At 43.3% G+C, this 16,617-nt stretch overlaps 1 protein-coding gene across 1 annotated transcript in view; it reads right to left on the bottom strand.

The window, feature by feature from the left end:
- Positions 1 to 16,617, bottom strand: part of LOC144162565 (aldehyde dehydrogenase, dimeric NADP-preferring-like) — a 166,659-nt gene that overhangs the window by 9,421 nt on the left and 140,621 nt on the right. Inside the window, exons 13-14 of the mRNA XM_077693154.1 lie at positions 16,217 to 16,332; positions 13,737 to 14,035 (exon numbers count right to left, since the gene is read on the bottom strand). Of these exons, the coding sequence (XP_077549280.1) occupies positions 13,974 to 14,035; positions 16,217 to 16,332 (178 nt within the window). The 3' untranslated portion in view covers positions 13,737 to 13,973. The remainder of the gene's footprint in view (positions 1 to 13,736; positions 14,036 to 16,216; positions 16,333 to 16,617) is intronic.

Raw genomic sequence — 16,617 nt, 5'->3', positions numbered from 1 at the left:
TTAAAAGACAATGAAATGAGAAATAATTGCAGTTCCAACAGTACCGCCTGGTGGAGACAAAAGCACACAAAGAAGCGCAGGATCACAAAAGACACATGCATGATGATGATGATGATGAAGGGTTAGAAGCGGTGGCAGTTATAGATACCTTGCAAAGAGCCCCGTGTGCAAAACGCAAGTGGTGCAATGGTTAGTGTGCACCGCTCCCCGACTGGCCTCACTGCCGCCACCATCGCCGCAGCGGTGGCTTCTCACCCTGGCAGAGAGGCAAAGAAAAAAAGGGGGAAAGAAGAAGAAGAAAGAAAAAATGCCAAAATGGAAGCAAGAAGAGAAAAAAAAAAAAAGAGCCGGTTGTTAGTTGCAAAGCCCTCCTCAGCCCACGCCGCCACAGTGCTTTAGCCTGTGATTAATCTCACTGATTTAAGAATCCTGTGATTTTGGGGACACTGCTCTTAAAACAGCCTCCTTTAACTGTTAACTAAACTCAATGAAACTTGCCAGTCTTGCTACTTTTTTTCCACTGATCTCAAATATGGAATTATTTTTTGAGTAAGTCAATTAGTTGCCAAGATGATTACAGATAATTAGTCATTTTTGGAGGAACAATAGACAAAACAGCGTTGGTAATAAAACTGTAATCTTTATATTCTCCAATACTATGAACCTTGCTGAACGCATTAATAGAATTGGTTTTTTGATGCACAGCTTGGAACTAACTTTATAGCTCATTAAACCTTGGTGGCACCAGTGGCAAGGGAACCATTTTAAATGCCCATTTCGAATACCAAAGTTTAATGAGCGGTAAAATTACTTCCAATTAAAAAAACTGATTCTCTTAATGCACTCATCAGGGTTCATAGCATTGGAAAATGTAAAGATTACAGTTTTATGACCAAAACTGTTTTTGTCTATTGTTCCTCCAAAAATGACCAAGTATCTCTATTTATCTTGGTAAGTAACTGACTTACTGAAAAAATAATGCCATACTTGAAATCAGTGGAGGAAAAGCAGCAAGACTGACAAGTTTCACAAAGTTTACTTAAAAATTAAAAGAAACTGTTTTCAGAGCCATGTCCCCCTCTCAAAGGGACAATGAAAACAAAGACAAGCTTGGTTCATCAAAAGGACTGCTTTGCCCTGGTAACAAACAGTCCTTAATCGCAGACAGTTTAATCACAAACAGTGAAGAAACAATGACAATGTTAATAAAAACGAATGAAGCAGTGCCAACTCCGGGAACTTTTCTACGACATCACAGGATCTTGTTTATGCTGCAGTTGGCGCCTGCCAATGCGCCATTAACAAATTGATAATACATGATTAATCCCGTTTTTAGTGCTTGCCCATATTATATCACTCCTGCCCATAATACGTCGCTGCAGCACGAAATTTGAGAAATTTGAAAGATTCGAAATTTTTTCCCAAATTTATTCCAAATTTTTTTGCATTTTTAGGTTAAAAAACGTCTTTCGTGGCTGGAATGGTGCTAGGTAAGTTACCAAAGGTAATTTTTTTTTAATTTATCAAAACTGGGCTTTGTCGTGGCCCCTTTGATAAAGGGACAGACAACTGATTTTCGTCGAGCATATTTTCTTTATCCCAAGTGAAAACGCATCACTTAAAATGTGTCAATTTTAAACGTCTTTGCCGATAGCGCCCTAGAACATTTTAAATCATCTACCAACCACACATAACCTTACAAAAGGAATGCTGCCAACCAGGACTGTGAGCCGTGCAGCAACATAATTTTAACTGCACACGAGATAAAAAGAGGTATATATAAAATTTGTCCCCGGCTATAACAAATAACAACAAAATGGCAGCACCTCCACTCCGTGGATGATGGCGAGGGTGTGGAGCACCGGGACTCGAAATGACATCCAAGTTGCGCCCCGAGTGACATCCGATTTGCGCCCCGACCGTCATGCGATTTGAGTCGTGAGTTGCACCTTCGTTATTCCCTAAATGAAACTGCAACTCACGACTCAAATCGAATTGCTTGATTTTCGCTTGATGGTGGTGTGCGCAAGGACAGACATTGGGAGGTCCTAAGGTACTCCGCATTGTTACAGGCGAGGGAGTAAGCCGTTTGACTCTCGGGTACTGATTCACGGTCGTAGCCCAATGGGTAAGGACAATGGACACTAACTCTGTCTGGTCGACCAGACACAGGCTCGAATCCTGCCGGTGCCTGTGTGATTTTCTGCGACTGTAAATGCTAAGTGCACGGACGCGGACTGACATTGTGCGGTCGTAAGATACTTCGCACCTAATAAATGTGCAACCTTTCCTATTCCTTTGTGTTTCTTGAATCACGCGTTAAAACCGATAAAGTTGTTTGGACATGCATGGTAGTGTCACGCCTAGATGCTACATGGTGCCACCTTTCAAACTTCAGAAATTTTAGCTCAAAATTAATATAATTTCCGCCTGTTTGTTTAAAATTCCTGGTGATTACCCTAATATAAGAAACACTGGCTTTTGTACGAGCGATCCACTCCACAAAAATTGGTTGTCTGTTCCTTTAACACTTTCCTTCCCATGGGAAAAGCAGTGATTTTGGGTAATCTAGCAAACAATTTTTTCTCGGTTGCAAAAAATATGCAACATATAAGTGTGTGGTCTTGAATTGCAGAAGACTAAATTCCCTTTGCAGTCGTAATTGTTTCAAACAGAAATTTTTACTTGAAAAAAAAAAAAGAAAAAAGAAAAGAGCTGCACTTTTTAGAACAGGTTTGAGACACAAAAAGTAAGCAAAAATGTTGGTGCTGCTACACACAAAAACAGACACACAAAAAATTTAAGATATAGTACATTTTGTACATATACTAACAGTGCAAAACTCCTGGAAATACCAAGCACCTAACTGTACAAGGCTGTGACTTGCAAAAAGAAAGGTGAACACAAGTGAGTTTTGCGCCATTGTGCAAAGCAGATCATCAAACTTGTGAAGCATAGATTGGCATACACATGCATCGCAGAAAACCGTCATTTTCTGCGGTGCATGCCACGACAGCCAGCCTGTCAATAGTAATGAGCTTGTAAAAGCAACCTTTTGATCTGCAATCATCTCTCCTTAGCAGACGGTACAGAGTAGTAGCCATGGTCTGTTTTACAAGAGTGGCGACATGGCAAGAGAAAGCAATGAAAGCATGCTAGACCAGGGACAAAAGAAAAAGTTATCCTGAAGCTACCTCTCAGGAATGATGACTTGAAAATGTAAGGGGCCAACAATTTAGTACAAAATAGTGCAGCAACAGCTTTTAACAGGTCTATAAGCGGGTGTTTAACTGCTGTTGAAAGCAGCTTAAAGTTCCAAAATGCACAGTGCTACGAACACAGCAAATTGTTATACAAATGAACTGCTAGGTAGCAGTAGAATCGACAGTCAAGCTAGCTGGTGTTTGTACTCAAGTAGCGCTTGAGACAGGATGGAAGATGAGGAGACATAAGTCCCGTTTAACCACACAATCAATCAATCAAACAGTACAAGAATATTTAACAGATTCGTCGAATTTGTAGCCGCTAGGAAGGTAGTTAGTGCCAGTGATGACGGTGAAACAACTGACATGCAGCGCTAATGCACAGACAAAAAAAAGTGTACATGCCACAATGACATATGACGGCTGTCACACGTAACAAGCTCGTTTCACACAAAGTAACAAGTGTGTGACAGAAAGTGACGACCCGACGTGCACGGACAGAAAGTGCAGCATGGATCATATGTGACAAGCAGCAGCTGGTGATGAAAAGCGACAGTCGACAATCACGTTATAAAGCGTAGCTTGTAGTGAGATGCCATTCGGTAACAGACACGTAATTCACGTCTTTCAATCACCATGTGCCCGTTTCCAGGTGCTTATAGCAGTTGGTTATCACTGTATTGTTACATTGGTTATCACTGCATTGTTTCTCTGTATTGCTCTGTTACTGTTTATTACATTCTTAAGCCGCTTGTGTTTCAGATGAATTCTATGTATAGTGACAGTGCCCGGTTCATGTATTGTTTTTGCCCCTTACCTTTTTTTTTTTACCTTTTTGAATTACGATTGTGCTAGTAATGAACCACAATTATTTTTACTCTACATTTTGTTAAACGGAGCTCTTTGCTTTTTCTTATTGTGCCTGTCTGCTACCTACACTGTGTTCATTGTTTTTAATTACTTGTTTTTAGTTACTTCTTGATTGGTTTTTGCTGCATTCCGTACATTTTTTTTATTTTTGTGATAATTAATCAAGGGTCCCGTTGCAGCTTTTTTTACTTTGGGACCCTTATCTGTATATTAACCTGGTTGTATTCTAACGAAATTTGAAAGTAATAAAAAGAACTGAAACTAAAACTGAAAATGATGTGGAGCCAAATACTTGCTTCAAGATCCACACTATCCGAAGGGTATACAACACAAACTACTTCCACACACACCAAAGAGAATGATTGAGCCCTAAAGCATACGGTGTCAAATAATTTCCCGTGACAGAAACAACATCGGCAAAATAAAAACTGCCACAGACAAAAACACAAAATGTTTTATTGAACGGACTTCTACTGAGCAGACTTGCACAAGCCATAAAGTGTGGCATTACAGCAGTACCGTATTTATCCGGATATAAGCCAGCCAGGTGCACAGGTCGACAACTTAGAAGCCAGGCAAGGGAAACGCCTGTCCCGGTTGTATTTGGCGACCTACTAGAAGTCGACCTTGTAGTTTTTGATAATATTGCTGGGGAAGAGCGCATTTGAATTCGTATGTGATGTAAGAAACATTTGTAGTGCCAACGGAGTAGAGCTACTTGATCACCAAGGAAATCTAGGCGGTCTTGCAATATCACTACTTCTTAACACGTAATTTTAATTAACACTGTTAGAATTATAATAATCACCCCCGCAGCTATCATCCATCACCTTTATTACTAGCACTACTTTTCAAGGGATCACACAAGTAAACAATTTATTTCATTTCTTCCATCATCAATGAGCCTGCTGTCGACATACTTGACCTCTCGCGCAAGCCGTCTAAAAAGAAATAAAAACTGGCTAAACTGTCCACGAATGGGTTTCCCTTTGGCACCGGCTTGGATTTATTCGGCAACTTTTAATCCAAAGCTAGCGACTGTTTTCTTCGATGGCATTCCACGTTGCATCGCTGTATCTTCCGCAGAATTTATATTCCCCAAAACTGAATCTACTCATGGGCAAATCGGGTGCTGGTGGATTACCTAAAATGGTGGACTTCATTTCGAAATGATGGCCGCCGTTTTAGAGAATTTCCCCCTGTTTAGACTTCGAAGGGAGTAACGTTATACATGCTGTTACAGCCGACTGGCCCACACGCACTCTGTCACGTAGCGTTGTCTATGCGATGGGGAAGTTCCCCCAGAGTACATGCCAGGAGTAGAATTCTCACTTTTGTCCGTTTTATGTCTGTTTCAAAGTGCTCGCTTTCAGACCCCTGATTGGCTGCAGGCAGATGACACCGATGTTACGTAAGGAAACCAAGTTGGCTTCAGTGCAGTGAGGGTGACCGTATACCTCACAATAAGAACACCACCACGTCTCAAAAAGGACATGCACTGGACATTTTTAAAATGGACACAAATGGACACAGTCGAGAATTCTGCGGCAGAAAAACAAAACAAAACCCCAAGGGCCCCCACCCCCATAAATGCAGTGATGTTTGAAATTACGACTTCAAGAGGAACAATGAATACTCGACAAGCTCCAAATAACAGCATGTTGACATTAAGGTTATACAGGTTACGATGCTAATCCTTTCAACAACTGGGCACATAACCAAAGATGCCACTGTACAACCACAATAATGTTTAAGAAGTTGAGAGATATCAGTGATTACTGCTCTGTGTAAATAAAAACACATGGGATTGTGTGTCCAGCTAGCAATGGCCCATATCAGTCCATTTTGCAGGCCGAAACCCTCATTTGTGAAGGCCGTGACAAGCTGACCCCGAACCATGAAAAGTTTACGCTCAACACAACAGTGATTTTGTAGTGTCGCAACGACTGTCTAACCGGCTTCCTTTTTGCATGTCAGTGCTGTTCACATCACAATTCAAATGTCATCAAGTTGGTGATCAAGACTTTTTTTTCTTCAAAGTCGAGCTGTGATGCTTGAAAGTATTCTTTCCCTTCAGTCAATAAATCAACCTTTATTTCTCCCCCCTGAGATAACGATTAGATGATTAGCGCATTTTCCCCTTCCTTTGCACAGCACTGCAAATTTTCCAGCTAATTCCAGCTAAAGATAATTTTCCAACTCTAATTTACCAGCAAATTCAGGATCATACCTTGATAGACGATTTGCGTAGTAATTACATCCACAGCTTGTTTCCATCACGAAATTTATGCACACTACTTTACGTAGACGGAGGATTAAGGCCGTCAGCAAATTGCAACACCTCACGGCTTGCTTTCCGAACTATGGCGCGACGTTGACAGTAACCCACAAACAACAGCATAAAAAGTAGTAGCCAGTTTATTAATACCTATAGCAAAAGAGGCAGCGTCGCTTACTTTAACCTCTTATCGCCTCTCATTATCTCAGCTACACTGCTATCACAGCAAATGCTTGTAGTACAGTCACACCCCTTGTAAGCCCAAACTTGGGCAGCGGAAACCCACTTTAGAAGTCTCTTCCCTTCTGCGACCTTTCCACGTGTGAAAGGGAACTGTAAATAACCTCTTTCAACTTCATTTGGCATGCGCGGCATTTTAACGGTGGCCGAAGAACAACGGTGTCGACCCACAACGGACAAACGCCGGGAATACGGCCGAGCTTCGGCATGCACCTGATGTAGCCACATTAGGGTGTCGTCACACGAGCTGAAACGAGACACAAAATGGCGGCCTTTAACCTATTTTGCCAAGCTCTATGCATTGAGCTATCAACGCCCCCGCTCCTTGCTTGGATGGGCAGAATTTTGTTACAGTAAGACAAGTGCTTGTAGGCAAATGTGTGGTTATAGACTACGGTTTAGCTTCAGAGTTTCTCAATGTTCACCAGCTGTGAAACTCCCCATAGACCCCATGCATCAAAAAATGGTCTGCGCGGGAGCAGACAGCGGCATCTTTTGGCAAAAAGTTGAAGTGACATTCAAGCGCTTGCAGCTGCCGCCATACGTCATATAAAAAAAATACTATGGAAACGCCACAAGTGAACGTTACGTAATTTAGTGCTTCCTCATTTAAAATGCACGGTTTATTTTATTAACTCAAGGTATTAACCCTGTAAAGCTCACTGTACCATATATAATAAGCAACCTTTCGGGTTTTTTTACCCGCACCAGGGCCTGTCGACAGCCATTCTACTACCTCCTAAAGTTTCTCAATAAACTATAGTTTCATAACTGGGTCCACTGAGCACCGCATACAGTTTGAAAGATGACTTCTTTCATCGTAACTACTCCCGGTGGGTCTACACTGATTTTTATGGGTATATGATACACTTTTTTATGGGTACATAATAAATTATATACATATTTTTATATGTAGATATACATGTACCAACATAAAAATGGGTAAATAATACATTATATACCTACATTGTATACGTAGGCAGACAATTACCTACTTTTTATGGGTATATGATACATTACGTAATTTGATAACCTCGGGGGGAAAAAAGCTTTCTTTGCATTTTTTATTGTTTGAGTCACAAATCCTGATGTAATAATGCATTAGAATTCGTATCTATTGTTTTCAATGTTTCGGCATTACACAGTTAAGTAAGCGTTTAGCAAATGTCAGTTTTGCCCCCTATGTTGCACACCAGTGCACTTGCCTCCTCAGCTTCAACAAAGCAGGGGTGCTCATGCCGCTGAGATTCCGAAGCGGAGTTTCGCAACTGGCATACATTGAAGAACTCTGGGTTAGTTTCAGCTGTGATCTGACGTGCTTATAGTTTGACTTGCCTGCCCAAGCGCCTCTATCACTAGAGAGTATTCAAGAATACAGTTATACTCTTAACGCGGTCCAATGCTCGCACCACGGTGGTAGTGTTTAGTGCAAATCCATGGACTGGAAGTGCTGCAAAGTGCAAAGTGCCAAGAGCCCGATCAAGCAAACATTGTGCCAAAAAAAAAAAAATGTAGATGTGGTAAGGGGTCACCCAGACTCACCCTCAGTTAAAACAAACGCCCCATGCGCATATGCAACTTTTTCTGAAAGAATAAAAAATTAGTTAAAAAGAAACAAGTTCATCATGCAAGCTAAATGTTATGGTATTTGCAACATAAAACCAAATTTCAGACAGCTTCACGCATCGAAGCGACACCTGGGTTATGAGGCATGCCATAGTGGAGGTTTGTAGAATAATCTCGACTACCCAGGGATCTCAAACATGCGCCGAAATCCTGGAAAGCAGGCCTTTTACCTTTTTGCCTCCATTAGAAAAACAGCCTCTGTAACCCATGTCTATAGGCTCTAACCCATGTCTGTCTACAGGCTCTAACTCATGTCTATAGGCTCAGCTGTCTATAAACTCAGCAGTCTATAGGCTCAGCAGCACAACAGCTTAGTCACCGAGCCCTCACGACAGATAGTATTTGAAAACTAAGACATACCGTGATAGTAATGTTTCTTGTATTGTTGTTATTGTTGCAAGTTTTTATGGATAATTTTTAGGAATAAGCTTGCATGGCAAGATGAGTTTATGCAGCTCTAAAAGATGAAAATCAACTAATGCTAAGACAAGCCACAGCAGAGAGAGAGATGCTTCGGGTTATGTCATGCCACTTGCTTCAAAACATTAGCACAAATGTGTTTCTCCAGATGTGCCTAACCCGGAGGATATCCGATGCGGCCATAAATTCGAAGCTGCAACTATGCGTTGGCAATATCAAAGTGCTTCAGAAACAGTACTGTTGGTGGTGGTTGAGTATATCGGGGCAGTAAAGCATTTACAACAGCCTCGGTTCTATTTTTCTTTAAGATGTCATTTAACTTCAAAAACACTTGTCAATATTTTCTACGACATGTACCTTTATTAAACAAATGTATTGAAAGAAGTTGTTAAAGATTGCTGTGAACATGTGACCAAGTATTTAGAATATCACCCCACATGCCCCACATGCCCCACAGCGTCAATTCCACAATTAAAGGTTACATATGTATGTTCCACACCACGAACTATCTGAAATGCAACCCGGCATTCATTTTTCACGTATATTTCTTTGTCCTTGAACTACAACCAAACTAAAAATGCTGATAGCCTCCAAGTAGTCAGACAACTACCCGCGAATTAACCACAGCGAGTCAGGGACTGCAAAACAAATCCCATAGAGTAGAGAAAGCGCAGAACACATACCGTAGGGAAGAACTGTGCATTTCTTAAAAGCAACAGGGAGTTCTCAAATTCCACACATACAGGAATGACTGTGTTTCACCGCCGTCAGAAGTATATAGCCAAGGACCAGCAGAGCGCCCTGATCATAGCAAATATTTTCTCCTCAGTTATCAAGAAGTGCAGATGTGAGCAATGATAAGCCAATGAGCATGACTTCAAGTCTCTGTAGAGTCATTGGCTTTACAGTTGTTTGTATACTACAGCATGCCTTCCATTTCTCGCATTACAGACAAAAAAAAAAAAACAGAAAAAAGCAAGCCTGTGAGAAGTTACAAATGCTTGAGATACGAAGAACAGATTTGTGCATCCCTAGCAGTTGTACTCAATGATGCCTGGCTGTGTTAATTATATCAACGGGTATAATACATATAGGTAGCTACAAGAAGAAGGTGAAGCGAGCAGTGGTACGTGACCCCGTGGCTCCAGCTCAGACGACGATGACGCTGTGTGAGCGGCTCTCTCATGGCTGCTTTGTAAACAATGTAAATAGATTGCTCCTAACCTTCAACCATGGTTCATGTAATTTGTCCTGCCGGCCCGTAACAATATCAAGGAATCTGTAAGAACACTTACTCTGGTCCAAAACTTAGAGGCTCATCCAATTAAGTGTTTGGAAGAAACCACAAAATTACTACGTAGAAATTGGTGAGCGTTACAAACATCAGTGAAAACCAGTCTGGTATATATATCAATGGGCCTGTAAGAAAATCAGGAATTTGCGAAAGCACAATTTAGCCTCTTCTACTGTGTCGTTTGAAAAATTTAGCCTTAGTGAGCCCTGCACCATGCAGGTATGGATCCCCGAAATTTTGAGACCCTAACAGGTCGAGCAGTTTCACCTGGGCATTAATGAATCAGTCACTCAGTCAGTCGCGCACTTCCCTTCACGGACAAATCTGTTTCACGTCCGCCTAGCAACGTTTGCCCCAACAAATGAAGGAATGGTTACAGCAATGCGCAAGATACCAGGAAACAAAAGAAGTCTAGGCCAAAGCTGCACCAAGCGGTGTTGTTGACACCTGTCAACATGACTAAACTCCATCATACATGTAGCCTTCCCAACTTTCCTCTGAAAAAGCCTGACAATATCGCTAGTAAAGACCCCATTTGTCGCTCTTTCCCGACTCCTTACCTCTAAACCGTGCACCCTTTTACCAACTCCCACACTTGATGACACGCTGCTTGCACTGAGCTCGTTTTTCTGAGCACGGGACGACCACAGCGACGAGTCACGAGGGAAGAGGTGGGGAGCAGTGGAAGAGGAGAGAGAAAAAGGAAGAGCGGGAGGTAAGAGGAAAAGCAAGGAGAGAGAAAGGTGGAAAACTGGGAGTGTTGGTACATAACCGAGGCAAAACAGCGCAAAAAAAAAGAGAAAGACAGAGAGAGGGAGAAAGGGGATAAGCACAGTCCCTGTCGTGTATCTCTCTCTCTGTCTTTTTTTTTTTTGCACTGTTCTGCCTAGAGAGAAAGGGAAAGAAGCTAACTACAGAACGAAATATGAGGCGAAGGGACAACAAAAGCAGTGAAGTGAGATAGAAGTAACAAGAATGCTTTCTGTGTTGGAAGGAAAGAAGGGTTGCATGTGTGGAGTGACAGTATTGGCGTACACAACACAATTTAATTCGCAAAGTGTTGTATGCGTACTGTTATAATCCCTAGCCTCAAACTCCTCCACGAATCATGCGAATGGAAATAAATGCCGCGACTTTTCATACGCGAAAAAATAAGGGTAGTTTTGCTGTATTTCCAAGCTTAAAATGTGCACCTTCATTATGCGTAATAAGACAGATACAAAACCAGCATGTAAAATAGCGAGTCGTTCTCACCGCAGCGACTGCTACAAGGTGGCATGCGTTTCTTATTCAGTGAATTTAGAAACCACCACGCGTAGGCCCTGCAGACTATGATGGAGATTTCTTCTATGCAAATGTACGCATGGGCATGGGTTAAATGTCAAACATCGCAATTACAACACATATCAGCAATCTCCTTCGTTTGGACTATCATCCCCCAACCATCTTAAAGCCATCAAGTGACAACCTTTGGACGCCAGGCTAGATGTCTTCAGCGACACGGCCAGTGGATTTTCCTCGTTTTTGGTGTCCTTTCAATTGAACTGTTCCTCTCTCGAAAGCATCAATTGCCTTTAACACGACAGGGTGGATTCCTGGTATGAGCTCGCCGAAAAGTTTTGTATAACCGGCCTGTTTATCTACTCTGACCTATTGATTACCACTGACCGCTACACCGTTGCACACAACCCCGCTTCCCAAGCTGACCACCTGGCCCAAGATGGCCGCCGATTCTTCCATAAGTGAGAACTTCTTATTCGTTCTCTAAATAAGCAGGTAAGCGGTGTCGCTATTCTTGGTGCTAAACAAAAGACCACAAAAATGTAACCTCATGTGAACTTTGAGCACAAACGGAGAATTGGCTTGCATTAAAAAAATTTTTAAAAGAAGTTCATTTACATTTGTAATAGTACCCTGTACTTTCAACATATCTGAACATGCTGCAAGCGCAAAAAACCTCCCATTTTAAAAAAGGCACACCCTCCTCAAAAAACATATCCCACTTCAGGGGGGCTTACCTGATCACATTCCTATGGGACATAATAGTTCATGACACACAGGCTTAAAAACCATCGTGCGCAAATGCAAATACTTTTACAGATCCGTACAAATATTCCCAATGTTCATTTCTGGGCTTTTTTTTAGCTTAGTCGTTTTTTTAAACGAGATGTATAAGATGCATATTTTTGATTTCCTCAGTCGATTGTTGGAAGTTAATTTTTTCCATTTTCCGTTTTTTTTTTTGGAAAGGGGGGGGGTTCAAAATTCTGCTTCAGCAATTATGCAATTATAACGATTAAATGTGTTACTCCCACCAATTACCCATTTTCATGCAAATGCATGGCATTGCATGGTCCCAGCTGTCGGGGTACTTGGCAAAGAATGCTACGCATTATAAGCTTTCCCAATTTACAGTGTTTGCTGCAAAAGCAACGGGACACAGTCAAATCCCGTTAAAATTAACTCGAAGAGACCGTGAAAACATGTTCGTATTATCAGAAATTCATCCTAAGTGGATGTTTCTTGCATTCTGCATGTTGCAAGAAAGCCAAAGAGTTCGTCATAACCATGAAATTCGTCTTAACCGAGTCCGCCTTAACCCTTTGATGCGCAAAACTATTATTTTGCTTAAGCGCGCGAGAAGTTTTTTATGATCTACAATGACTTCCGACATCACAAGTATGAAGTCAGAAAAAAATTTGGTTCATTTGGGCACTGGGCACTGGGAAACACTGGGCACTGGCTGCTCATACATAACTTGAACAAGAGAGCTACCTTGACTACCACGATTTACGGCTCAAGTGAAGACAATAATGTAAAGTTTGTATAGCTATCATTTGTAACAGCAACAAAATTGTACAATTTCAGTTACCTGTCACTAGCAACCACCGCAAGGGAATCGTCTCCCACGCGGCCCTAGCAATTCTCGCAAAGCGCAGCCCACCGGGACGAGACGTAGAGCTCGTGTGGGTTCCGGCACACTCGACAGTGGAAGGCAACGCCCTCGCCGACCACTACGCCCGCGAACTAGCAGACCGGGCCGAGGACGAGTCGGAGCTACCGCACCCAGTCACGAGCTACCGCGAGATTACCACGCTGTACAGGAGCGCCGGGTGCAGGCTTCCCGTGCCGTACCAGCAACTCGACCGCAAACAACAAACAATAGTGCGCCGCGCACAAGCGGGGTCACTGGCGCACCCAGCTTTATTGAACAAGATGTTCCCGGCAGAACACGACCCCATCTGCCCGTTCTGCAAAAAGACGGAAGGCACCCTGCCGCACATACTGGCGGAGTGTACTGAGCTCAAGAATCCTCTACCTTCCCTCCCCCTTCCCCTTCCCCCCCTACCCGAGCGATGGGAGATCTTGATGTCCAGCCCCGACCTGTCGACGCAGCAAGAGCTCGCGTCCAGGGGCCAGGAGCTATTGGACTCATATGGGACTCGTGACTAGGGTTCCACCCCGTCTGACGCCTGCGAGCGTCACCTGAAATGGGCTCAGCGAAAGTTGTTTCTCTCTCTCTCTCTCTCTCTCTGTCACTAGCCCATTGAGCCACGCAGGCTCAATGCGAGTTGACACGCACTGGCCTCTTTTTTGTAATTTTTGAAGGTCTGGGATCCTTTGCCTGTCGATAGACGGTGTTAAGTGTCGGAAAAAAAAAAAACACAAAGTGCGAGAGAAAAAAAATATTGTTTGAGTTATTGCTCCTGCATCAAAGGGGTTAACAAGAGCCCACTGCACGTAAATGCACGGGACAATATACGTAGTGAGGACCGAGAGCATGGACATGATGCCCGCTACTTACGTGCAGCACATATCGGAGGAGGAAGGCGGAGGCCACTCCGAGGACGAAGACGAGCAGGTAGGGTGTGGCGGAGCAGCAGAGGGAGCCCAGGGGGGAGGAGCGCTTCATGAGCAGCTGCTTGAAGTAGTTGAGCTTGAACTCGTCTAGGGGAGGGTACCGCTTGCGGCCAAAGGCCTCCCCGATGGGGTTGAAGCTGCGCACCAGCACCGCCTTCTTGTTGGAGAAGGTGTCGAACGACTACTTGCCGTGGTACCGCCCCATGCCGCTCTGCCCAACGCCGCCGAAGGGGAGCGTGTCCACTGTGCGTACGATGGCACAAGCGGTCGGTCAGCATCAGCTGTCCTTACCAAACTTTCCTTTACTCCTTGTACATATGTTCGCTTAGTCAAAGAGGGACACTACTCTTAAAACAGCTCCGTTTAATAGTTAAGCAAGCTCTGTGAAACTTTCCAGCCTTGCTGCTTTTTTCCCACTGATTTCAAATATGCAACTATTTTTTGAATCAGCCAATTAGTTCCCAAGATAGTTGGAGATAATTCGCCGTTCTTGGAGGAACAATGGACAAAACAGTGCTAGTCACATTCACATAAGTGTAATGTTTATATTTTTGAATCCTGCGAACCCTGGTGAATGCATTAAAAGAACCATTTTTTTTATGCATCGCTTGGAACTAATTTTACAGCTCATTACACTCTGGTGGCACCAGTAGCAAGGAACCATTTCGGATGCCCATTTTAAACACCAAGGTTTAATGAGCTGTAAAATTAGTTCTGAGAGGTGCATCAAAAAATCGATTCTCTTATTGCATTCACCAGGGTTCACAGTAGTCGAAAATATAAAGATTACAGTTTTATGGCTAACCCTTTTGTCTATTGTTCCTCAAAAAATGCCCAATTATCTCTAATTATCGTGGGAACTAATTGACCAGCAGAAAAAATGATGGTATATTTGAAATCAGCGCAAAAAAATCAGCAAGACTGACCAAGTTTCCATGGGCGTCCGGAAGGGGGGGCAAGGGGGGGCAACTGCCCTCCCTTGGAGATTGGGCCGGATATTTTTATGCACTACAAAAAAGCTGCACAGCTTGGTTGGCCCATGATTAAAATACCTTACCCTGAAGGGCAGAAGATAGGAGAGAATGACACCGACGTTCTCTCCTTTGTCCCGTCCTTCAGCGCAAAGTTTTTTTAACTATGTACGTGAACCAACTAGCCGAACAATCCACGCTACTCAAATTATTAGCACACTCAGATCATGCGTATCCGTATGGAACGCCCTTCAGGACTGCGGTCAACATTGCACTTAAGACAGTGGGGCTCTTCGGTTTACAGTCTCGGACTCGCCACGAACTCCCCGAGAAGCAGTCCGGCATTCGATTTTCCCATGTATACCTATGGCTTCGGGGAATTGTAGGACTACCCGCGGGCTCTCCGCGGCAAGTCCGAGACTGTAAATCGAAGAGGCTCGGAAGAGCCCCACTGACTAACGTTGCCGGTGATGTGACGGCAGTGAAACAGACTGCCTGTGCTGGCTATTGAAGATAGCGAACAATTCTGAAAGGTTTGACGTTTTTTTTTTTTTTTTTTTCTAAACTCTAGATTTATGCAGTCTTACCGCAAGAGCATCAGTTTTAGGACAAATTTGCAGCTATATCTAGCTAAAAATCATCACTGCTACACTTAGTAGAAAGAGTGTAACATCCTCCTGTGCCATCCCATCACCTTGCACACCCTTTCCTTCGAAATTACGAAATATCGGCACTACCCAAGCCCCGAAACAAAACCTATAAATGAGCCCCTCAAAACGCTTGTACGCCTGTAGTGCGCTGAAAGTCAGGGAGGCCAGTAGTATCTTTATTCTGCGAGCCATTTCAACAAACTTCATCACACATGTCATCTCGCAATTTGCCCAGAAAAACCCGATGCGTCTGCAGCTGCTATTCAAGGAAGATTGACGGAGTGCAGTTGTATGTATGCTAACGTATTGTGCTGTGTGCTGGTCATCAATTGGCATGAGTCGAGAACCCTCACGCATCGAGACTGACCACTCTTCTTTACAAAGTGAAAGTAACTTTTCGAATTTTCGTTATTAACTTTAGTTCTTTGTTCGGTAATAAAATCCAATGTATATTCTCCAAGTCTGGTTCTAATTCGCTGTTTGCAATTATTGTAACCACAAATAGCACCTTTTTGGTGCTATCCAACCGTACCCCCCCCCCCCCCCCTCCCTTCCGTTAATGGATGCCCCTCCTTGCAAAAAGTTCTGCGGACGCCCTTGCAAGTTTCACAAAGTTTACTTGAAAACTAAGAGAAGTCGTTTTAAGACCAGTGTCCCCACTTAATATCTAAGCAATTTGTTTGAAGTTTGTGATAACGTTGGTACTACTGTTATCAGGAGCAAAGCCACACTTTCTCTTCATGGCCCCTTCAAGGAGAGACACTAAAGAGTTGAGAATTGAAAAAGAAAAAAGGCGCGCTCACCCGAGAGGTGAACGAGGGTGTCGTTAGCGCAGATGCTGCCACTTGTGGTTTCGTGCATGAAGCGGTCGATGACCTTCTGCCGCGACGAGAACACGTACAGCGTCAGGGGCTTTTCCCTGCAATGGTCGTCCGTTCGGGGGTCATCGTCAATTGCCACTGTGATTGCACATTTGCAATTGTACAATTGTGATTGCACAATTGTGATTGCACAATTGTGATTGCACAATTGTTGGTTGATTGATTGATTGTAGGGTTTAACGCGCCGTCGCAACACAGGCGACGAGGCGCGCCATAGTGGAGGGCTCCGGATTAATTTTGACCACCTGGGGATCTTTAACGTGCGCTGAAATCTCATACACACGGGCGTTTTTGCTTTCCGCCTCCATCAGAAAAGCGGCTGC

This window comes from Haemaphysalis longicornis, unplaced genomic scaffold, assembly GCF_048455015.1.
Source record: "Haemaphysalis longicornis isolate Haplotype H1 unplaced genomic scaffold, Haemaphysalis longicornis Haplotype H1 scaffold_12, whole genome shotgun sequence".
In the NCBI taxonomy this organism is placed as follows: domain Eukaryota; kingdom Metazoa; phylum Arthropoda; class Arachnida; order Ixodida; family Ixodidae; genus Haemaphysalis; species Haemaphysalis longicornis.
This window is presented reverse-complemented; position numbering and strand designations above follow the sequence as displayed.